General features: G+C 38.2%; 2 protein-coding genes across 3 annotated transcripts; both read left to right on the top strand.

Moving 5' to 3' along the window:
• Nucleotides 1-2,535: 2,535 nt before the first annotated feature.
• Nucleotides 2,536-5,768, top strand: gpr78a (G protein-coupled receptor 78a). Its single transcript, XM_052127153.1, has 3 exons — nucleotides 2,536-3,203; nucleotides 3,291-3,404; nucleotides 5,513-5,768. The coding sequence occupies exons 1-3, from the start codon at nucleotides 2,536-2,538 to the stop codon at nucleotides 5,766-5,768; spliced, it is 1,038 nt and encodes a 345-aa protein (XP_051983113.1).
• A 4,753-nt stretch (nucleotides 5,769-10,521) lies between these two features.
• cpz (carboxypeptidase Z) lies at nucleotides 10,522-22,749 on the top strand. Of its 2 annotated transcripts, none has more exons than XM_052126569.1 (11): nucleotides 10,522-10,726; nucleotides 11,369-11,398; nucleotides 12,060-12,434; nucleotides 13,404-13,619; nucleotides 14,461-14,657; nucleotides 16,729-16,890; nucleotides 18,442-18,603; nucleotides 18,715-18,850; nucleotides 19,286-19,425; nucleotides 20,286-20,385; nucleotides 21,873-22,749. In XM_052126569.1, exons 1-11 carry the CDS (start codon nucleotides 10,585-10,587, stop codon nucleotides 22,217-22,219), a joined length of 2,007 nt encoding a protein of 668 aa, XP_051982529.1. In that variant the 5' UTR covers nucleotides 10,522-10,584; the 3' UTR covers nucleotides 22,220-22,749. The 2 variants fall into 2 exon arrangements, with proteins under 2 accessions (XP_051982529.1, XP_051982528.1); XM_052126568.1 differs by having other exon boundaries at nucleotides 14,461-14,696.
• Nucleotides 22,750-25,083: the final 2,334 nt, after the last annotated feature.

Here is a 25,083-nt window from a genome sequence, read left to right as displayed (position 1 = left end):
TCTCAGTGTTCCTCTCGGGCCTTCAGAGACCCCCCTTCGAGCCGCTTGATTCAGTTGAGCTCAAGGCCCTTTCCCTGAAGATGGCCCTCTTGATCGTGTTAGCCTCCATCAAGAGGGTTGGGGACCTGCAAGCGTTCTCTGTCAGCGACACCTGCCTGGAGTTTGGTCCGGCACATTCTCGCATTATCCTGAGGCCACGACCGGGCTACGTGCCCAAGGTTCCTACGACCCCCTTCAGGGACCAGGTCGTGAACCTGCAAGCTGTCCCGGGAGGAGGCAGACCCAGCCTTCTTGTTGCTGGGTCCGATACGTGCTTTGCGTATCTATTTGGACCACACGCAGAGCTCTAGATGTTATGAGCAGCACTTTGTCTGCTTCGGTGGACGGCGGAAAGGGAACGCCGTCTCCAAACAGAGGTTAGCTCACTAGGTCGTTGATGCTATTTCCTTAGCTTATCACACCCAGGCCGTGCCCGCCCCCTTGTGGGTTCGAGCACACTCTACGAGAAGTGTGGCATCCTCGTGGGCACTGGCCTATGGCACCTCTTTAGCAGACATCTGCAGAGCAGTGGGCTGGGCAACACCCAATAACTTTGCCAGATTTTATAATAGTCCGAGCCGGTAGAACTCAGTAACGCGGCACAACTGACCGGGTGTTTTCCGCTTGCACACAGCGCCCTTCACCAAGTTGATCCAGTGCGCCTTCTGTCCCAGGTTAGCCACTAAGCGTCGCTCCCTGGATGTTCTCCTCCCTAGTCTTCTGGCTGGCGAATTCAGCGGAGCAATTCGCGGCGAGACCCACTACGAGTCACTCCTGCCTCCGCAGGGTCTTTTCCCCCTGAAAGAATAGGATTGGTTAAGACTGCTTTCCCCGACACATTTCATAGCATTAAGATAGCCCCAGCCACTTCACGTCCTATGCGAGAGACATAGTGAGAGAGAAGGCCGCGGCTGCCGGTTTTGCTCCCATGCTAGTCATGTAGCACTTGTTCACCCCCTCAGGGGTGCGGGGAACCTAAGGTCTGTATGAGACATCTCTTTGGGGCGTTGGGGAGGGCTACGTGCAGCCAACACAGTTGCCTCTAGCACGCAGTAGCCTGCTTGCACCTGTCTCGACAGTTCACTTAACACAGTCTGTGCATGCTGTTTTTAGATGGGACCCCTTGTGTCACTTCATTCGACACAACGTTGAGTGAGTGACAGAAGGGGAACGTCATGGTTACTGTTGTAACCTCCGTTCCCCGAGGGAAGGAACGAGACGTTGTGTTCCTCCTGCCACAGCACTAGACCTACCACTGTAACAGCCTTATTTTCGGCTCCTCAGTGCAAAATCCTGACTGGCACTCGCTGCCCCGCTTCCCTTTATTTACAGTAACTTCATCTATTCTGCTCACTACAATGTACAGAGAGGTTATCTGTTTTACCGTAGCCTTTCTGTCAGCTAAAACCAGTCTGGCCATTCTCTGCTGATCTCTTTCACCAACAAAGCTTTTCTGTCCACAGAACTGCCACTAACAGGATGTTTTATTGGTTTTTGGCACCATTCTGAGTAAATTCTAGTGACTGTTATGCGTGAAAATCCCAGGAGATCATCAGTTACAGAAAAACTCAAACCAGTCCATCTGGCACCAACAATCATGCCATTGTCGAAATGAATGAGATCACATTTTCCCTCCATTCTGATGATTGATGTAAACATTAACTAAAGCTCCTGACCTGTATCTGCTTGATCTTATGTATTGCACTGCTGCCACACAATTGGTTGATTAGATAGCATTAATAAGTAGGTGCACCTAATAAAGTGGTCGGTGAGTGCATATTTCTGTAAAGTCTTGGGTTAAAAAAGGGAACCTCCCAAATAGGGAACCTAATGTTCAATCCAAATCTACGCCCTTGTTTGTAACCAATACCCAGAACTACAGCTAGGGAAAAATAACTATTTGTGTAATTGAACTTATAATTTAATATAATAAAAATACAACAATGACATTACAGGACAAAATTGGCTTATACCTATCTGGTGGTGCATGTTACGAAGTGTCTAGGGGAAATAAAGGAAACATTGCAACTTCCTTAGCTCAGAAGGATTCATCTCCCCCATTGATTTTCTCTCTCTCTCTCTCTCTTTCTTTCTCTGTGTTTATCGAGCAAACGTCACATGTAATAAACTGGCTGCACTTGAGTCTGGAGCGCTAGGAGAAGAATAATGTTATTGCTCATGAGCACTGTGTGGGAGCGCGTGAAATCCACGCTCTCAGTTCACCTTCTACTGTCGAACATTTTGCATTACAGTGCCTCATTAAACACAGTGCAAAGATAAAGTGTGGAAGACATCGGATTTAGCCTAATTAAGCTCAACGAGTCAAGCTCTCTTCAGCACACTGGACAGCACTCGTCCACAATGACTGATATTTAACGGCGTTCATTTTTACCAAGGCACAATGGAAACCAGTAAAAATGACCCACAAAGGACCCGTAAGGATATCACGGACAAAAACCCGCGACAAATCAGCCGTTATTGACATTGGAAAGAGACATGAACTTATTGGAAGCATTGCTGGAGTTACTCATTGTTGTAATTGCCATCGTGTCGCTCGTGGGGAACTTGCTGGTGTTACTATGTTTCACCTGCAGCGCGGGAGTCCGTGCACAGGTGCCCGGGATCTTTATTATGAACCTTTCTTTCTGCAACATCCTTATTGCCGTTCTCAACATGCCCTCTACCTTACTTGGGGTCGTAAAACGTCAAAAGCCGTTTGGCGACTACTTTTGCTACACAGTGAGCTTTATGGACACTTTTCTGACCACCAACACAATGTTGAGCATGGCAGCTCTCAGTATTGACCGCTGGATAGCGGTGGTTTTTCCTTTAACTTACTCCAGCAAAATGAGACACAAAGATGCCGTACTAATAGTCAGCTACGCTTGGCTACACTCGCTTGCATTCTCTCTCACTGCTCTCCTGTTGTCTTGGGTCGACTATAATCCCGCGTACGCGTCTTGCACGGTGCACCTTGCAGAAGAGGGCGGCCGTGGTCAGTTCATGGTGTTCACCGTGGTGTTTCACGCAGCGACTTTTGCACTCTCGCTTTTCATCCTGTGCTTCACCTACCTGAAAGTACTACAGGTTGCTCGATTCCATTGCAAGAGGATAGATGTTATAACGGTGCAGACAATTTTGCTACTAGTCGACATTCACCCAAGGTACAGATTTATTTAAGGCAGATAGCACTGAAGTTGTACACAACACAAATACTAAGTTACATATGTATTTATTTTATTTTTTTTCAGTGTGAAACAACGGTGTTTACTGGAGCAGAAAAAACGAAGACAGAGATCCACCAAGAAAATATGCATATTCATCGGGTCATTCATCCTGTGTTTCGCCCCCTATGTCATAACACGGTAGGCTAATACATTGATATTATACATTTTAGTGGAATGGGACTTTATTTTAACTACAGATTGACTTTAAAACATGTCAGTAAGTCATTAAAGGATTATTCTGGGTTCAGTATAAGTTAAATGGATAGTTCACCCCAAAATGAAAATTATCTCATCATTTACTCACCCTAATGCCATCCCAGATGTGTATGACTTTCTTTTTTCTGCTAAACACAAACGAAGACTATTAGAAAAAATATTTCAGCTCTGTAGGTCCATACAATACAAGTGAATGGGTACCAAATGCTGAAGCTCCAATAGGACATGAAGGGAGCATAAATGTAATCCATAAGTCTCCAGTGGTTAAATTAATCTTCAGAAACTATATAATAGGTGTGGGTGAAAAACAGATCAACGTTTAAGTCTTTTTTACTATAATTCTCCACTTTTACTTTCACTTTCACATTCTTCTTTTGTTTTTTTGTGATTTGCGTTATTCAAGCTTTTTTACACCTACTGGCGAAAGAGGAGGATGTTTGATAAAAACAACAATTTTTCTTAAATATTTACTTAAATATTAATCTGTTTCTCACCGACACCTATCAAATCACTTCTGAAGATATGCAGTAGATTTTAACACTATGAGTCACATGGATTACTTTTATGCTGTCTTTAAATGCATTTTGGAGCTTCAAATTTTTGTACCCATTCACTTGCATTGAATTGACCTGCAGAGGAAAAATAGTCTTATAAAAATCTTTGTTTGTGTTCAGCAGAAGAAAGAAAGTCATACAAATCTGGGATGGCATGAGGGTGAGTGAATGAAAATTTTTGGGTCAACTATATCTTTACGCTCAATATATCAGCAGCATTTGTGGCATATTGTTGTTTACCACCAAAACATTTTTCAACTGTCCTTTATTTAAAAAAGAAAGCAAAAATGGAGGTTATAGTGAGGCACTTACAATGGAGGCCAATTATTCAAGGGTTTCATGGTAAAAATGGGATGCTTATATTATGCCTATTTTAGAAAAGTACTTAAATGTTAAAATGTGAGCTGTAAAGTTGCTTAAATCGTCGTTATTTACGGTCCTTTTATGGTTTGCGGCATTATGTCGCCATATCAACAGAGTTATATAATGGAAAATAACTTTACACATTAAAGGTTGTTGAGTGATTGTATCACACTAAAATCATGTTAGAATGCTTTAGAATGGGTTATAGTGATATAGGGCAAAATATTTTTACTAATGCACATAATTTTAAGACAGTAAGTAGAAGTTTCTAGAGTAAGAAAAATTAAGATAATGCTAATTCAAAATAACCACTTTTGAAAAGGGTGCATGCTTTCCTTTTAATTTCAGCCATATTTTGAATTTCATAACATCTGAAGTATTCTATAAATAAATAAAAATATATTGTGATTGGATCAGTCAATGTGAGCCCATTTTGAACATTCTTCACATTAAATCTGTTCCCCTCACATAGGAAAAACAATGTGTTTTATGGGAGCCTTAAACCTCTGTAACAAGGGGGATTTTTACTCTAAATACTAGTTTTTCAGTTATTGGACTGTTATTGAAAAACTTTTTATGTAATCACCTTGAACAAACCTGAAAATGACAGTATTTAGCCCCTTTGTACTTTACAGTTCGTTGAACACATGTTGACCCAATAACGAGGCATGTTGTCACACATGGGATAAGTTGTCACAATGGAACCTGCACAATTAAACAGCCTTATTATAACTGATAGTTTTGTAAGATTAGTTTGGAGAATAAAATTCACCAATGAAAAAAGTATTTTATCAAAGAGGGCTTTAAACTAGGTGTGACAACTAGCCTTGTAGATGTTCCCTAATTAAGAATTATATATATTTACTTGATATAGCATATTTACAAATGGTGCTTTCACCAAGTAATACTAATAGAAAATGATATAATATTTCTATGCATGTATTATATTAAAATTAAATCAACCTCTGTTTTAGTCCTACTGCCACATGGGTACAGGCTTGACACAAGACACACGTTTATTGTACTTAGTTTCCAGCATGCTCATAAATATGCAATTTTGGTTTACTATATCAAGTGTATGTATAACAAAATAGATCATTATTTTCCCCATAGATTGACAGAACTGGTTCCTTCAGTAAAGATTGACCATTATTGGGGTATCGTGAGTAAGTGCCTGGTGTACAGCAAAGCTGCTTCTGACCCTTTCGTCTACTCCTTGTTACGGCAACAATATAAGAAGGCCCTCAATGGAGTCTGCAATAGGATTTTAGGACGGCGCTCATACATGCTCTCTAGTAACAGCAGCCCATCAGACACAGATGGAGGCAGAAAAATGACTGACACCTTGGGAAGTATGCACTTACTGTAGTGGGTTCTGGTTAGTTATTGCCAAATCAAACTGCTTATAATTAATTTGAGGTGGATTTCAAATTAAAATGAAAATGTATACTGAACTGGCCTCTTGTTATAGATAATGGCTTGCACTGTGTAATTCTTTGTGAGACCTTAGGCTGTTATGAAGAGGAGGCTGATTAATGCATTCAGCATGGACAATTACATGGACAATGCCATAGTCAAGCTAATTTCTGTCTACACACACCACTGTTACCCTTATTACTAATCGTCAGAAAAGGGAAGAAAGAGTCCTAATTATTGCAATCATTGGAACTGAATTTACATTTATATGATTGACATGTCAAAGAGGGCCAACAGCTCCAACTAAAATAAAACTACTTATCATACACATTTCAAACTCTCATTCATGTAAAGGGGGAACTTTTGCCAATCACTGGATTTTCATTATTTACATCAGTCCTATAATGTGTGTTATAATGTACATTCTGAAATAAAATCAGTTAGCAGAAGAGTAAGAATTGTGTTATTTACTTATATGTTATTAGTAACTTATATTTATTTACTTATTTATTTGGATAAACTATCCATGGTCAAGATAGATGGCATTAATCCACTCACTGCCATGTGAATTTAATGTACATCACTAATGTACATCAGTTTTACAGGATTGCAGTAATAAGCTCTAGTCTTAATTGCTGTTTCTGATTGGATTCAACTTTCCCTGAATATTGCATATTTTAGTCTTATGCTTCTGACAATCATCCCCACAGCACGATGCACCAACACCAACACAATATTTATCTATGAATATGGAATCAACCTGATTATAAATGATAAATACCTGGTTTTTGCCAGGCATTACAAACTCAAGGACACCTGTCTTTTAGATAAAGTATATTGTATTGCCTGTTTCCAGAAGGCTAGATGGATATCCAGAAGAGAAATTTAGAGAACTATGTTCTTATTCATTTGTAGCTAATGTTGCTTCTAATTGATTGGGTTTTTAGAACTACCATCTGACTGCTTCACTGTCACCACTGCCTTTTAGTCCAGGCTGAGCTCACAAAAGGAAAACCTCTATTAGGTACCTGACCAAACTGTCTAACATCCAGGTGATTGGAAACCAGGCTTTTAGCCAACTTTAAGTGATGCTCATACAGTAAGCCAACTCGTCTAGCACTGAAAGTGCACTCATTTTATTAGTCATTACAAGACATTACTGTGTCCTCAATGCTTGAAGGAAGGTAAGAGCTGAATACCAGTTATTCTTCCACATGTCACAGTATAAACACCTTCAATGAATGTGTAATCAAATAACACTTGTCTGTTTGTGTAGTAGAACATCAGTCCCCTCATGGTAGATTTCAAACATGTTGTGGTGAAAATGTGCTGACACAAACTATGGGCAATGCCCACTTGGTGTAATAAGATTAACAAACAAACAAACAAACAAACAAACAAACCAACAAACAAACAAGGATTGCTGTTGCAAAAGCAATTCATGGCATCACATATTTTCAGATCTAGCCTTCACATAGTCCTTATAGGTTTTAAAGGGATGGGTGATAAACAGATCAATTTTAAGTCTTTTAATAAAAAAATATTTTTACATATAAATTATCCTCCCTGCCCAGCACAAATAATGCAAATGTTCTACTATTACTATTGAACTTTTTCTCACCCACACCTATCATATCGCTTCTGAATATGTGGATTTTACCACTGGACAGTGGTGTGTCCAGGCTTTTTTGACAGGGGTGGCCCATGTGGGGCACAGACTCATTCAAGGGTGACATGAAGCATAACTCAACATCCCTGATATTAATAATAATACTAATAAGACATTTATATTTTCAGGACATTTTAATAGTCAAATTTTATTTAGCTAAATAATTGATAAATTGTTATTAAATGTTAATACTGCAAAACACAGAAGACTTAAAATAGCATTGGATTTTTTTTGTTTTGTATTTTTTCAGTATAGGTTTGTATATAATGTGTCTTTAAACTGCATAAATGTTATGGACACTGCTAATATGAGCACGGATGTTCTGTGCAATTTTGTGGAGTTTTGGAGTTGGAAAGATGATGCTACCATAGTGTGATGTAATGCCATCAAGTAAGCTATTGTTTTGAGTAAATAAAGAATATATTTCTTAATCTTATCATAGGCCTACACATAAAGAATGTGCATGGATTTCAGTTTTGTTTAGGCTATTCAATTTAGCCTCCAAAAAAATAAATAAATAAATAAATAATAATAATAACAATATAATTTTGCATCTATTCTTAAGAGACATACTATGAATTAGGACTGAATGCATTACATTATGAAAGGAAATTAATATATGCTATAAGAAGTCTAAATGTATTTAATCTTCTTTTATTATTATAATCTTTTATTTTCTCCCTTTTTCTCCCTAATTTGGCACACCCATTTCCCACTGCTTACTAGGTCCTCGTGGTGGCACAGTTACTCCAGGTGGCGGAGGACAAGTCTTAGTTGCCTCTCTGAGATCAGCTCGCACATCTTATCACGTGGCTCGCTGTGCATGACACTCAGAGACTCCCAGCAGGTTGAGGTTCATGCTACACTCCGCAATCCACACACAACTTACCACACGCCCTATTGAGAACGAGAACCACTTATTGTGACCACAAGGAGGTTACCCCAAGTGACTCTACCCTCTCTAGCATCTGGGCCAATCTGGTTGCTTAGGAGACCTGGCTGGAGTCACTCAGCACACCCTGAATTCGAACTTGTGACTCCAGGGGTGGTAGTCAGCATCAGTACTCGCTGAGCTACCCAGGCCACAATTTCGGCTAATTAAAAAAATTCAGTCATTTAATTTCAACTCCAACACATGATTATGATAAAGATCCTAAAGTTCACAAGTTTCGTGGTAATGTGACATTGTATCTTTTTGAAAGAGCTTTAAAAACTTTGAGGCAGATAGTTTTAAGTAAACTAGATATCCACGTATGTTTGAAAGAAAATACTTATGATGCACACATATCGATGATATACAAACCCCAAACATCATGTGAGAAAGTAATCAGACATTTCATATCTAAAGGAATGAACGGTTCTTGGCTAGAATAATATGATGAAATATGCAGAAGATTACAGCATTACAGTTTTTGTCTAGTTGGGATTGAAGATAGTACTGGCTTGTTCACTTCAAGTACTGGTCACAGGACATAGATGTGCATTCCTGCAGAGCTCCCGCAGGATATTTCTTGTGGTGCTTGATTAAATTTCTGAGTTGTAGGCGGGGGCAGGTAGTGATTCCATGAGATGTGGACGCGATGAGACAGGAGCAGGCAGTCAGAAAGTATCCTGAGGGCACTGTGGCATCAAAGGACGTGTAACTCGGACAAATGTTCAATTTAGTGTTAAGAAACCAACCTCAGGCAAGTCAGTCGGGCATCATGTCACACGTCATCTGATAATAGCAATAATATAAATCTTTTTTATGTACACTTGTTGTCTATTTGTATGGCTTTCACCCTATGTGGAAAACAATTGGGGGGTTGATGGGATGGGAGCGTTTGGGAAGAAAATCACTGTGGGCAGAGAACAGGTAAACATTCTCTATGTCCGAAACCATGTACTGTCACAGTATATACTGTATTTGATAAGAAACGCACTTCTTGGCCGGTAAAACAGTATACTCTTTAGGTATGCGAGAGGCAGTATGAATTGAATTTGGATATACTAACATCCGGGAACATACACATGGTTCTGTGACCAGAATATATGACGTGACAACAACAACCATGAAAATAATCCACTCAAGTTCAGTTAAACAATGCCATTTAAGCACAATGAGTAATGTCCTTTGTGTATACTGTTGAAAACAGCCTTCCGCCCCGCGGTTCTCCACCATTTGTTTAAAATCCAGCGTTTGAACGTGACGTCTCTTCAGCTCCCAATGCATTGTGGGATAGGAAAGTGTTCAACCGATCCACACTTTGGATTCCCGCTGGAAGTAGTAGGTCATCCGGGCATCTTAAGAATAGCTTGTATATAATATATAATATATAATAGCTTAAGAATATATCTTGATATAAGATATTCTTCGTCCTGCCTCCTTTTCATCATGGTTTTATAAAAAATTAAAAAAAATAGCGTACTATGGATTCGGACATACTACTCCACTGGCATTGTTTTTGGCATACTATATAGTAGGGAAGTATGGCTATTCGGACCCAGGGATGGAGTAAAATTCAGCAGAAGAGTTCATGTTCGGTAATCACACTGCTTTCCACTACGATTTAAAACGATGAGGTGTAGCAGCCCGATTGAATAAAACAAATATTCTCTCATTCACTGATGTTTGTGATTGTCTTCCTTTTATTCATTTTCACATATTTTGACTCCACAACAGGGCCACCCCATGCCAAATGGATTACTTTAATACTGCCTTTACATGCTTTTTGGACCTTCAAAGTTCATGGCCACCATTCACTTACATTGTATGGACCCACAGAGCTCAGATATTTTCCTAAAAATCTTCGTTTTTGTTAAGCAGAAGAAAGAAAGTCATACATCTGGGATGGCATGAGGGTGAGTAAATTATTAGATAGTTCACCCAAACAATGAAAATTATCTCTTTAAATTGCCTACCTGAATTATTTCGTCGAAACCACAGAAAGGGCCATTTGAAGGGTTCTGAATTAAGGCTTGGGCTGTAATTACAGTGAATCCCAGACAGCAGAGCGGCCGCCTACCGCGGAAAAAGGTTTAGCTGTAATTTGAGCATTTGGCAGCGGTGTTCAGGGCAGACTCTCTCCTAAGCGATGGGGGTAGCGGGACTTTTCGGAAGATGATCAACTTTGCACGTCGGAGCGACTGCCACATCATTCTGTTTATGGACAACAAAATGCTTACGGTTTTCATACTTTTGAGCGCTCTGGCGACATGCATGAGCGCCCAACGTCAATGTGCACAGGCGGAAATAGAAATAGGTAATGTAAACATTCACCAAGAGCGTTGCACGTACTTGCATACTTAGCCTAATGTGAAAGAACCCTAAACGTTTATAGGAATAATAGCCTAAATGCAAATGGTTCCCACAATAATAGAAAACTGAAAATATAATATATTGTTTTACTTGTGTTGGACTGGAAATGTCACGGAAATGGATCCTTACGGAAAAGTTATGAAAATGTTGTAAGTGATTTTTTTTTTTTTTAGTGAATGCATTCTATGATTTAAAAAACTTTTATCAAGTAATCATGGTAATCAAGTAGTCATGGAAAATCATGGTAAATCATTAAGTGTTGAGATCCTTCATATCGATTTTAAGTGCTAGGGATTTTTTTAAACTATAATTTTTACATCTCTTTTTATGCTTTTTTTGTAAAAAAAAAAAAAAAAAGCATAGCAAACCCAACAGAATATAAATGCTAAAAATAAAATGTGTGCTTTCATTAATTAATATTGTTCGTAGCACAGTAAGTCCAAGTGTGATGACTTGAAATTGCAATGAAATATCCTTGCAGAATAATGGATTTCATTCTATACTGAGTACTCTACTGCCACCTAGCCTTCAATGACTTTTGTGACTCCACCTGCTTTACCATCCTCTGTAAATAATTGTTTTTCAGGAAGATGCAGAACACCTGCAGAAGAGAGATGTAAGGAAGTTTTTTCTCTATTGTGCATGCTGAGTCAGGTTGTGTGTGTGTATGTACCAGTATAGTTAAATGTACCACATAACAGTCATATTTCATATTGGTTAGTTTTTATAAACTTAAAAAGTGCAAACATTTCTAGTGATACACAACTCTAGTCTGTAAGGTATGGGGGAGAAAGGCACTCCAAATACCAGTACACATTGCATGATGGAACTTGTCTATGTAAAGGGAGTGTGTGAGAGACATGATATATTGTCAAAGGCCTCAGGGTGATTTAGGGGTCAAGGATTTAATGACTTACTATTATATAGAGATCCATAATAAAAATGTATGTCATGATGGGTGACACATGCTGTGATTGTAAAAAAATATTTGTTATTAAACTGCCTCTAAAAGGCTGAGTTGAAGCAGTCATGAATTTCTCTCTTTAATCTTAAAAATATTCAAAATATTTGATTCATGATGTCCTCCCTTTTAAAATGCAAGTATTTAAAACATTCCACTGCAGATGACATTCCATTTAATTTACTGTGAGCTGATTTCCAATAGAATAATCCATGATATCTACAGGGTCTGACAACACATTTTTCATCCATACCGTAGTTCATAAACCAATCCCAAACTGATCCTAAATCCGAATCCTATCCTTTTTCATCCCTAGTGGAGTGTAAAGACCTGGTGCTTGGCTATTGCCAGGACATGCCCTACAGCTACACCACATTCCCCAACATTGTGGGCCACCGTACACGGCAGGATTTAGAGATGAGTGCAGAGTACCTACTCTTGAGTGTGATCCATAGGTTGCTGAATGGGGAGTGTTCTCCAGACATCCGTCTGTTGGGCTGCTCAGTGTTGGCTCCCCGTTGTCAAGATGACAGAATAATGAAGCCATGCCGTAGCTCATGTGAGATGGTGAAAAAGAGCTGTGTTCATGCCTTTGAAGCCATCAAAATGGCATGGCCATACTTTTTGGACTGTGACCGTTTCTTTGTTGGTGAGGAGGAGGGTTGTTATGACCCATTGTCAGAGCTGAGAGGTAAGAGTTGTGAAGGAATGAAAGCAAAATTAGAATCCCAATTCAATGAAAATTAATTGTTAATCATTAGTTCGTTAGTTTAACCAAAAAGGAAAATTCTCTCATCATTTACTCACCCTAATGCCATCCCAGATGTGTATGACTTTCTTTCTTCTACTGAACACGAACAAAGATTTTCAGAATAATATTTCAGCTCTGTAGGTGACCAAAGTGCCTAGCACCAAAAATCACATAAAGGCAGTATAAAAGTAATCCATATGACTCCAGTGGTTTGACTGATATATCTTCTGAAGTGATGCAATCACATTGGCTGAGAAATCTTTTTTTAGTGTAAAAAAGGACTTAAATATTGATCTGTTTCCACCCACTTCTTTTATAGCTTCTGAAGACATAGATTTAACCATCTGGGATGGCATGCTGGTGAGTAAATAATGAGAGAATTTTCATTTTTGGGTGAACAATCCCTTTACAGGTGAAGTGTGTCATTTCTGTGCCTCTAGTGGCGCCAAACAGAATTGCACAAAAATAATTACTGTTTTAGGAAACTCCTCCCAGTCTGCCATAGGTCAAACTTAAAGATAGCTCTTTCCTAAACTATATAATTATATATCTACAAAAAATGGCTAAATTGCACTTTTAACCATAAATATACATCAACTAACAGTTTTACTAGCTTTATATATTTACATTTAGTCATTTAACAGACACTTTTATTCAAATGAGGAACATAGCAAGCAATTTGTCATACAAAAGTCAACAATATCTGCAGTATCACACTGCCAAGTTCTTGAGTAGCTGGTGTAGAAGTTAGCACAGAAGAAAGAGACAGACAAGCAAAGGTTTTTTATTTTATATATAGGTCATATACTGTATAATATATCATATATATCAGGTATTTGGTATATTTGAAATGTATAGCTTCTTTATGTAACTATAATTTTCCTAATTTCTTTCTTTCTATCTCCACAGAAAAGCAGGAGGTGGGCTTGGCTAACATATCTGATGGTGGCCTTTCCACTGTCCTCCAGTTCACTTACCACTCAAACTCGCAGATGTTCAGTATCCTGAAGAAGACAGCAGCTAAATGCCCCCATATCTCACGCACATACAGCATTGGACGCAGTGTGGAGGGCAAAGACTTACTGGTTATTGAATTCTCCACTAACCCTGGACGACATGACCTATGTGAGTACCAGGTGCTTTTCGACACTGTGTTATCACAGTAGAAGTATATCAACAGTGAATTCTTTATTTGTTGTTAATTCTTGCACCTTAGATGTGGCATATGTTGAGGAAGTGGAGTAGAATCAAAAAGTGGGCAGGTTTAGTACCAGGTGGTGCTGACGCAGAAATGGGTTACTACAGTATATCACACTCCTTTGTTTGAACTGTTATGCCCCTAATTGTTTACCCCACAGTTCTCAAAAGGTTCTGTTTTTCCTTCAGGACCCAGATATTACATTGGACATGAAGTGGTGACCCAACACAGTACCAAAATTGTTTGTAGTTAAAAATAAATATTTAAAATCAAACAATGACATTTCAAATTTTGAATAAACAAATTGTGGTCAGCACAAACTATGTATCTGTTGATTAGGGTTGCAAACTCCCGTGTGAAATATGAAATATGAAATATGAAATATCGAGAAGGTTATAGCTGCAGGCAGAGCTCCAAAAGGGGGCGGGAGCTCCAAACCGCCACCAAAGATATAGGAAGCCCCTAACCTAACCTAACCTAACCCAACCTAACCCTTTTCCTAACCCTAACTGTGAGTGGAAGGGATGCCCTCTTTTGGAGTTGGCACAACCACTTTTTGGAGATTCCACACCCATTTGGAGAACTCCGGCCTGTAGTTAAACTTACTTGGAAATAATGACATCCTGTACGCCCTCCTCAGTGGACAGCAAAGCATCTGAGGGACCCCTGTCCCGCATTAAAGTGCTCAAATTGGCAACCCTGCTTTTGATTCCTCCTACCAGACAGATTTAATTATTTTACTTTATCTGTTTCTTCACTGCCCTCTAGTGGAGCCCGAGATGAAATTTATTGGGAACATGCATGGAAATGAGGTGCTGGGCAGGCAGCTGCTGATCTATCTGGTTCAGTATCTTTGCTCTGAGTATATGCTGGGGAACGTGCGGATTCAGACCATCATTAACACCACACGCATCCATATTCTGCCCTCCATGAATCCTGATGGCTATGAGATTGCCGCCTCTGAGGTAGCCAATAGGAACAACCCTGAAAACATCTACCATGAAGTAAATATCCCATTGTCCATGTCTGAGCTCAGTCTGTCTGCCTGCCTGTTTGTCAGCTGACTGACCAAATAAAACTCCCTGCACCAGAGAGTGTCCTCCACAGCAGACCAGGCCTCAGAGGGAGCTGTTGTCAATGGCCCTTGTTGTTGTGGAGTTTTCACTTTTCACAGAAATGTAGAAATGTAAAAATTGGTAATATTCCTCCAGAAATACTGTAAACTGAAAATGACAGCTGGTAGAGGGAGGCCTTGACTAACCACTTAAAAAGACGAGTCCCGCATTGTCCTTGTCACATAATACTTATTAATATTTTAACATTAGCTTGTAGAGGTATTAACCTTATTTGTTTAATATTAATTAATGGTAGATTACTTTAAATCTTCTCTATGTTTTAGAATATACAGTCAGACAGCTCCATGTTAGTGTGGTATTATCATTTAGTTTAATTAATTAATTAATTAATGGCATTTTAAATGAATTCTATGAAAAATATTTTATATTAGCTAAAATTAAAACGTTAAGTTAATTTGTGATTGAATCTTAGTTTATAGGACACAAAAACCATGTTGATCCCTTCATTTAAAGGGCACCTATTATGGCATTTAAAATGTTCCTAATATGGTTTTGGGAGTCCCCAACAACAGTTTTACATGCATGCAATGACAAAAAACACTTTTGTTGTCTTATAATATGCATTTATGTTTACCTGATTTGCTCACCGACTCCCAAATGATTCGTTCAACGACTCATTTTTCCAAACCCCTCCTTTGCGTGACGCTAATCTGCGGTGATTGGTCAGATGACCCAGTCAGTTGTGATTGGTATACTCTGTGCAGAGATTGTCGGAAACGGAACGCCCATCACCGCTTTGTAGTAAAAAAATCAAAATCAGAGAAGGAATTTGAGTTGATTTATGTTAGCGATCATAGCCCAAAGTTCGGTGGTAAACACCCAATCAGTTATTGTTTGCGTTAGCCCAACGCATAAACATATTGGTAAAGCACTGCAATACTACAAGTTATTGCTCTATTCTTTATGACAACTCCAATAACATCGACAAACATTTCACATATTTCAAAAAAATTGACATTGGAGACCTAGAAGCTGCGCTGAGCGTAACTTACACAACACACACAAATACTTATTAAGCATGCTAAAAAAAAAATAAAAGCAACAATTATTAATAATACTTACAGGTTGTGATTCGGAGGAGGAAGCTGATCCAAATAAACTTGGTACTGAACCTTCCTTCAGTATCAACCGGCTCGCGAATCCACACTTGAAAGCATTCATGTTCGTAAAGCAATGACGCGAACACAGCACAAGGTTCGGGCTATACTTGTGTGGTATAGTTGTAAATATAAACTCTAGCCACTGATTCTTCACATGCTCGTCCCTGGGCAGTGAAAAAAAGGTCGCTTTTGATATGCACTTCAGAACACAGCGTCTTGTTGTCGACATGATGTTTTAAAGTTTTCCCTGGTGTCTGCGCGTGCAATGAGTGGGCGCGGCCAATTTGATAACTTTTCGTCTTGACGTCGCAACGAAAAGGAAGATGACTCATTGGAAAATCGATTCATTACATTGACTCAGAGTCGACTCCTACTTTTGAGAGACAATAACTTTTTTTACGGTGAACTTTCATATATAAAACTTTGCAGGATGTTTTTGTCCACTTAAATCTATGTTACACACTACATGAAAGGTAATTTTCAAAATTCCATAATAGGTGCCCTTTAACACTAACAGATATCTTTGCCTGGTTCTGTTGTTTTGTGTCCTTGAAGACTTGCCCTCATCTTCCCATTTTATCAGACTGTCTGGCTCTCATTTCAGCTTTCAGATTCATCTAAACATCTCAATTAAAAGAAATGATACATAGTTTGATGTGTAGCAAATATCTTACATGGAAATCCATGCTCCTAAGACTTTGTAGATAGAGTAAAAGGAATGTTCCTATATAAATATTTCAAGGATTCTCTTCTTAAAGATTTGCACAGTGTTGTTGACTGGTTGAATTTGTAACGTTTAGGGCCATGAGTACAATGGATGGACCAGTGGCCGGGCCAATGCCCAGAATATTGATCTGAACCGCAACTTCCCTGACCTTACCTTCATCTTCTACAATCGCCGTCGCTTCAGACATTTCCGAAGTGACCACATTCCTATCCCTGACTCCTACTGGTTAAATAAGGTAAGAGTGCATACAGTATGTCATCTACAGCCATTTTGATCAAACATACTATATGGCTGGACAACAAACAGTGCTGGATAGTAATGGATTATATGTCATCTGGATTACATAATTAGATTACAAAAAACTTTACATTTTTAAATAATTCTGTAACACAGTTAATGATGGGCAAGGAGGAGGCGAGAACCGGCTTGTCAACATAAATAATATTTAATGAAAACTTAAACCAAAAGCATAAACATAAACACACACATGACGGACATGCCCGTAATTCTCTCTCGAACCATCGTCACCGGCCGCCTTTATCCCTCGCGCGCCTCATCAGGCCGATTGGGGACCGGGCGCGCGATATTCCAACCTGGCCCCGCCCCCCTCCGCTCCACACATTCATATTACAGTAAACATATTACAGTTACTTTTATGGATTACATGATTACATTTTAATCAGGCAAGGGTAGTAAATTGTTCATAATTTACCGATCCCTCTTAAGGCCTATTTGGACAGTTTTACGAACATATAAATAAATAAATAAATAAATGTATCAATTGTCACACATTATACATACATTTCTGCATATACATGGTGAAATTATTTATTTTTCACATATCCCAGCTAAGCTGGGGTCAGAGTTCAGGATCAGCCATGATACAGCACCCCTGGAGCAGATAGGTTCAAGGGCCTTGCTCAAGGGCCCAACAGTGGTGCCTTGGTGGTGTTGGGGCTTGAAACCCTGACCTTCTGGTCAGTAGCCCAGAGCCTTAACCGCTGAGCCACCACTGCCCACATATGTCTGTAAAGTAATTGTTACTGAGGACGAGGTAACTTTTAATGGGAAATGGAATGTCTGCAGAAATTACCTAGATGGCCTTGCTTTCGTCATTTACGCACGGTCGTTATGCTGAAACAACCTTGTGTGTCGTATGTAATAGAGTTCCGACACAGTTCCTCGAGGCAAAACAGCATGGCATCCAAGCAAAAACAAAAGGTTGTAACTGGACAAGGACTGAAATGCTATGTTTCATTTCATTTTGGGCCGAAATATGGTTTGATTCACAAATGATTCACAATCATGCAGTTTGGAAAGTGATATTTTAATAAAATGTCCCTTTGTCTTCTTTTTAAATACTTAAAATATGTAATTCTAAATGGCACCCTCAGACCTATTTTATTTTGATCAATTAATTTTTCTTTAATGCATTTTAGCAATATTGTCAAAATTGTAAGTGTATTCTCCTTAAATGCATGTGACATCAAATAAACAAGAATTAGGTCAGAAGTAATCCAAAAGTAATCAAAAAGCATTTAGATTATATTACCTTAATTAGTAATCCAATAGATTACTTTACTAACTACATTTTTGTTATGTAATTGGTAATCAGGACCAATTTACAATACAGAAGTAATCTACACAGCAATAACTACAAAAATGTAATTGATTTATGTGCAGTTGTGCTAACATGCTAGAATGGATGTACTACTCTGGAAAGAAAAATACTTTCCAGAGTATTTTTCTCTGAACCTCTGAACTCATTATGGGTATTTTCTTTCAGGTGATTGCACCTGAGACCAATGCTGTAATGAAGTGGATAAGATCCATACCTTTTGTTATATCTGCCAGTCTGCATGGAGGAGAACTGGTCATCTCATATCCTTTTGACTTCTCTAGACACCCCCAAGAAGACAAGATGTTCTCACCCACACCAGATGAACAAGTGAGATAATAAGTGCTCCCAGTGTAATTATGTACCTTTTGTTGCTTATCAAGCACCAACTAAGTTTATGGATATTATCGTATTTGCCTAACAAAGATATCTTGTGTGTAGATTTTTAGGCAGCTTGCCAGGATATATGCAGATGCCCATGCCACTATGTCCAACAATGACACAGAGAGATGTGGAGCCTCATTTGCCAGTAAAGGAGGAATAACCAATGGAGCACAGTGGTATAGCTTTGCTGGAGGTAAAATATTTCCCTTAGTAAAGGAGGAAGATATATAGGGAATTGAGTCTTTGTGTTTTGAGGCCTAATTAAATTTAATGTTAAACTTAGCCATCAAACGAAATTTCAAAATAAAGTTTATGGCATTGGTAATTTAATAAGTGAAGCAAATGGAGGCACGTTTCAAGGTGTTTTGACTGAGACCCCATTGTGATTCTCCTACTATGATTTAGTATTCTTTGACCTCCCAAAATATTTGCAGTTTTATTATATGAGCACGCAATTTATGTCAAGTAAAATTTCCATCTGCTTGGACAGGTAGAGACACATACCCAGGAAAACTTTCATAATGACATTTTGCCAACTCTTGTATACGATATTGAAGCCGATATGCTGTCCATACACGTATGATCCTTCATTTTCTATTTTCCCTATATGTCTCTGTACTTGTGTCAGGGATGTCAGACTTTAACTACCTGCACAGTAACTGTTATGAGATCACTGTGGAGTTGGGCTGTGATAAATTCCCTTCTGAGGAGGAGCTCTATCCTGAATGGCTCAGGAATAAGGAGGCATTGCTCAGCTTCATGGAGTCTGTGAGTCCAATTTCTATTGGATCATTGAGCTCAGTGTATATTTAACATGTAGCTAATGAATTTTCCTCAAGGTCAGTTAGAACAGTGGTTCTGAACCGGTGGGTCGCAGGTCTGTTCTTATTTGGTCACAGATATCAGTGGAAATCAATGCTTAATGCAAATAAAATGCAACTAACCATATGATTGTGTAGTTGAAATAGCAAAATAAATTGGCTTATCAAGTTATTAAAGGTAAGAGAAAACCCTTCCCATATCGTTTGCTGTTGATGTAAAGGCTGTGTCCAGTCTAACTATGGTATTTTGTTAAAGGAATATTACAAGTTCAATAAAAGTTTAGCTCAATCAGCTGCATTCGTGTCAAAATGTTGATTACTACAAAAAATAGTTTCGACTCAAAATCGAAGTTAAAGTGAGGCACTTAAAATGGAAGTGAATGGAGTCAGTTTTTGGAGTGTTGAAAGGCAGAAATGTGAAACTTATAATTGTATAAAAGCACTTACATTAGTTATTCTGTTAACAGAGCTCTAACGTTGTTTAAATCGTAAGGTTGTTTTAGGGTGTACGGTGTTACGTTGTCATGACAACAAAGTAACTTTACACAGAAAAGGATAGTAAGTGGATTTATCACAACAAAATCATGTTAACATGCATATTTTTATTCATTGTATACTTTGAAATAGTGATTATTTTAACGTCTACGGATTGGCCAGTGAGAGAAAGATAATTTTTTTATTCTGTACAGGTATCTGAACAAAACTGGTAACAATATTTGAGAGAAAGTTAATGGACAAGAATGGTAACATATGGAAGATGAACACTTTATCACTGCAAGCTGTGATTCATATATTCCTGTCCTGTAGGTCCACAGAGGCATAAAGGGCATTGTGAAGGATGAGCACGGCAATGGCATTAAAAGAGCCACAATATCTGTTAAGGGATTGCGGCATGACATCACTACAGGTAATCATTTTAAAAGGGGTCTAATTATTAAATATACTCTTCTTATGATGGTGGTTGTACAGTCATAATGCATTATTTTTTCATAGCCATTTTATAATACATTGCAGAATCTTATAATACATTGCACCCATCTTATAATACATTTCAGAATGTTTCTGAAAATGTTCCCTTTAATTGTTCTGGATTGAAAACTTTATTTTTTAAAACTGATAACCTTTTAATAACAATATTATTATGTTTCAGATAAATTTTTTCATGAAACCAAAAACAACATCACAGCATCGCATGACATTTTCAGCATACACCACTTCCTTTGGCTTCTCTTTTTTTAATTGAATATGATAAGTGCTTTGATCCTATAGGAAACCGCTGCATCATGCATTTCTTTGCCTAATTGCATGTTGTGAATTTAGCTTTCCGTGACAACTACTGTATATATATAGTATATATATAATTACTATACATGCATGGTTTATACAGATGTTACAGTATTTACACGCTTATCCAATTAGGTGCAATTAATCTGAAACTAGATCTGCGAATGACACTTTAAAAAGGCAGCCCAGTTCAAGTTCAGTTCAGTTCAGTTCAAGTTCAGTTAAAGACTTAACCAAACTTTTGTTAGATATGATGCATGCATTTACACAGATTTAATTCTGCTGGATTTGAACTGAGAAGTAAAATGTAATTATCCATATAGTTTATTTTATTATTTAGGCCTTACTTTGTTATAATGTTTGGTTACATATGGCTTATTACTTGGGATCAATGCCTTTTTCACACATCGATAATTATATTTATATCACACATCGATTATCGCTATATAACAAGATCTTTTCTGATTTAAATAGGGCTGCTCATTGCACAATAGTCTGTCTTTTCAAACATATTTCTCAACACAACTTTGGTAAAGTGAAAGTGGCTGGGTAAATTAAAGGGACACCGGACGTGTCTGGAGGATGACATTTTGCATTCCAACATTCAAAACAGTTATTTTATATGAAAATACGCACACACACCGCCATCACTCAGTGTCAAAATTCTGTAGTACCTCAGAGCACAACTCGCATAGTTTTCCATTAAATTGGTCCCAAATCATTATCAAGGTTCAAAGATGATTTAGTCATTGCTGGAGTCTGTATATGTATCTTGTATATGTGCATATGTATCTTTCATACAGCCTACACAATTGCTTGTTTTTCTTTTAGGATCTGGCAACACTGTAACTGGTATTTCACCCACCCTTAGCAGAGTGTACTGTCATTTAAAAAACAACTTTAATAACCTGTCTTTGATTTCATTCTAATCCATTTGGAAAGTAAGATGCGGAATGGGCAAATGAGCTCTGAGCGAGTTTTGCTCATAACGAACTGAAATAGGGAAAAAGTCCCTGATTAAAACCTCCATGTGTACCTTGTAATGTGTACCTTGCAAATAACTTGAAATGAACATTTGTTAATGTTAATGAGTGCTGTCTATCTCTATAGCTGAGGATGGTGATTACTGGAGATTGTTGAATCCAGGTGTCCACGTTGTGACCGCAGCTGCCTCTGGCTACTCTAAAGTGACCAAGCGCATTAGCTTGCCAAGAAAAACGCAGCTGGGCCGGGTAGATTTTGTATTAAAAAAGGTCCCACGAGAACCCTTTCTTGACTACTTCAACATCCCCGAACTGGACAACTATGAGCGCTTCGACCCGTTTAATCAGTTTGAGCAGTACAGCCAGAGGGAGCTTGGAGAGAATGGAGAGGAGAGGACTGAGAAGCCGTGGTGGTGGGCTTATTTCAGCCAGTTAGGCATATCTACACCTACCTGGCTCCTACGGAACTACTAGGTACCCTCAGGACACCACTGAAGAGCAACTTGATCCACTTTTTGCTGCCAAGCCCTACTTTATAATTTTCATTATGAGGGTAACATTTACTCCAGATGACATACAAGATGTGCAGATTACCACAGGGCGTTGTGAAGGTGTTATTGCCTTAAATATTGTCTAATATATCAGATGGCATCATAGTTACAGAATTCTGCTATAAAAGTAAGAAAAAGTGCCTTTCACAACCCCTCAAATGTAGCTATAAACATCTTATTCTGATAAAGTTTGGCAGCTAGATAATGGTTGGTTGTAAAATGATAAATGATAGCATTGCTGTGGCTTATAGTGTTTGTTCTTATCAGGGCACATTTGTACATTAGACATTTTGTTTAGCACAGATAATCAGGACATTAATTTTGAGGCTGTTACTGAAGTGTTAGAAGTACAGTTAATTTTAATTAAGCCACTAGTTTGTTTGTATTGCCCTTCAAACACGAGGCCGGGACATCCACTAGCTTGTGCAAGATGAATAAAAGAACAATCTTTTAACTTCTGTGCAATTTACGTTTTTGTTTTCATTCTGTTAGCATTGGAATTGGATTACTGCAATTATTTATATAGGATGGGGCAAGCAAATGTCAGGCAAATCAAGAAATACAGTTTTAAAAACCCTGTTATAATCATATTCATTGACATTAGATTTAAAATAAGTGTTCTTCATTAGGTCTCTTTTATAATACTCAGAGTTTTTTCTTTATATAAACATTGTATTTAGTAGGCTGTTATGTAAAATCATGTCATGAACGTTAAATGTAGTTTGGATGCTACTTTCTTGAGCCACTAGATGGCAACAAAGCCTTCATAAAGAAGTCCAGCTGTGCCAGACGTCTACAAGGGTAAGCTAACATGCACAAGTGTAAGCCATTACAGAGAATGCCATTGGTTTGATTTGAGCAGGTTTTGTCGATGTAAAATACATTTTTAGTTTAAACATCATGCTAACAATAGCTCTGTTGGAATCTTTAAGACCTTGTTTATCACACAGGTCGAACAAAACTGCACAATTTCTGCTCTAGAACTTGGACGAATTCCTTTATAACCACTATTTGCTATACATTTCATGACTTTTCACATTCTTATACTTTGGTTATTTAGTTACTATAACCATCAACACTAAACAATATTCAAAGTATTTCTGTTAAATTATTACAAACAGTAACAGTTTTGTATGATTGTCCGCAGTAGGCTACTAATCTTTGCTCTGTCTCAGCATTCATAGTTGTTAGCACAACCACTATACATTTGCCTTCAAACAACTTTATTACTGACCTTTAAATGAACCAGTGGCACAGGTTAATCAAATGCCTCAATCACTTTAATTAATCTTAGAAAGACCTATAGTATAGCAATGTGTACATAAGAATTCATTCACTCGGATCCTGCTGTAGATGAAAGAGTAAGTACAATATTAGCTAAGTTTTGAGGGAGAAGAGTTATTGTTTTTCATTTATAAGCCAAGTGTCACTGGAAGGGTATTATAATGTTTTTCAGTTGGCTCTAGTCTCCAAAGCTATTTTATATCAGCATTATTTCTGAGTATTTCACCTCTAGAGAAGAACAATAATCTGCACACCTTATTAAGAGCACAATATTAAATGTAAAGTGTATAACAATAGCAGTACTTTGAGAGTGCAAACGGCTAAGGAGGACTAAGTCCCCATGGAGCTTTGAACTCTCTGGATATTTTAGGCTTTAAAATTTTTATAATTAACATGCATAATTAACACATATACAACAAAAATCTACCATGGTCTGCTCAGACATTCAGTATGTTAACCAATGTATGGATAAAAAGCCTATCCTGCCACAACAAAAATGATTCAGAATGATTTATTTTCTGCTAACCAACATGACCGCCTTGAGTAAAATCTGCAAATGTCAACCCCATAAAGCTGAAAAACCCATTGTATGCAATGTATTAGATGTCTGTTTCCTCCTGGTGAAAGTTTCTGTGCTCTTCTGGAAGTAGAAGACCTTGTAATACAATTTCTAATTATGAAGCAAGTGTATTTGGCTGCATCACCGCCTGGTACGGCAATAGCACCGCGCACAACTGCAATGCCCTGCAAAGGGTGGTGCGAACTGCCAGGAACATCATCGGAGGTGAGCTTCCCTCCCTCCAGGACATATATACCAGGCGGTGTGTGAAAAAAGCTCGGAGGATTATCAGAGACTCCAGCCACCCGAGTCATGGTCTGTTCTCACTGTTACCATCAGGCAGGCGGTATCGCAGCATCAGGACCTGCACCAGCCGACTACATGATAGCTTTTTCCCCCAAGCAATCAGACTGTTGAACATTTGATCTATCAGGATCAGTAATTAGCATATATATATTTCATATACTCCTTAATTATTGTATTGTATATTGTGTATTCTATATTGTGTGTATTGTATATAATTATCGTGTTGTGTAAGTATGTGTACATTTGATATGTAAATTGTGTGGTGTAAATATGTTGTTTATTGTAATTAGTATATGTCTCGTCACTGTCATGACTGCTATGTTGCTCGGAACTGCACACAAGAATTTCACCTACTGTTGCACTTGTGTACATGGTAGTGTGACAATAAAGTGATTTGATTTTTGATTTATTTTGTGGTGAAATCTTTGCTGATGTTGATAAAGTAAAAGTAACAATAAAATTATTAGTGTTACTAATATTTTAAAATGAGTATTTGCTGAATTGAATCAGTTAAAAACTTGTACATTATACAAAAATCATGTTGAAATGAGTGCATAAAATATGGTACAAAAGGCCTTTGTTTGTGTATGTGCGTGTGTGTGTAGAGAGAGAGAGAGAGAGAGAGAGAGAGAGAAGGA

Source organism: Xyrauchen texanus, chromosome 5 (assembly GCF_025860055.1).
Source record: "Xyrauchen texanus isolate HMW12.3.18 chromosome 5, RBS_HiC_50CHRs, whole genome shotgun sequence".
Classification (NCBI taxonomy): domain Eukaryota; kingdom Metazoa; phylum Chordata; class Actinopteri; order Cypriniformes; family Catostomidae; genus Xyrauchen; species Xyrauchen texanus.
Note: the sequence above shows the minus strand (reverse complement) of the source record. Positions and strands in the feature narration are given on the sequence as shown.

What these genes read in the sequence shown, in the direction of transcription:
- gpr78a (XM_052127153.1), top strand. Translation starts at nt 2,536, where the DNA reads ATGAACTTATTGGAAGCATTGCTGGAGTTACTCATTGTTGTAATTGCC. An exon ending in CTAGTCGACATTCACCCAAG is followed by an intron (nt 3,204 to 3,290) that starts GTACAGATTTAT and finishes ATTTTTTTTCAG; the next exon opens with TGTGAAACAACGGTGTTTAC. An exon ending in GCCCCCTATGTCATAACACG is followed by an intron (nt 3,405 to 5,512) that starts GTAGGCTAATAC and finishes TTTTCCCCATAG; the next exon opens with ATTGACAGAACTGGTTCCTT.
- cpz (XM_052126568.1), top strand. Translation starts at nt 10,585, where the DNA reads ATGATCAACTTTGCACGTCGGAGCGACTGCCACATCATTCTGTTTATG. An exon ending in GTGGTATAGCTTTGCTGGAG is followed by an intron (nt 18,851 to 19,285) that starts GTAAAATATTTC and finishes TACTTGTGTCAG; the next exon opens with GGATGTCAGACTTTAACTAC. An exon ending in GCGGCATGACATCACTACAG is followed by an intron (nt 20,386 to 21,872) that starts GTAATCATTTTA and finishes CTATCTCTATAG; the next exon opens with CTGAGGATGGTGATTACTGG.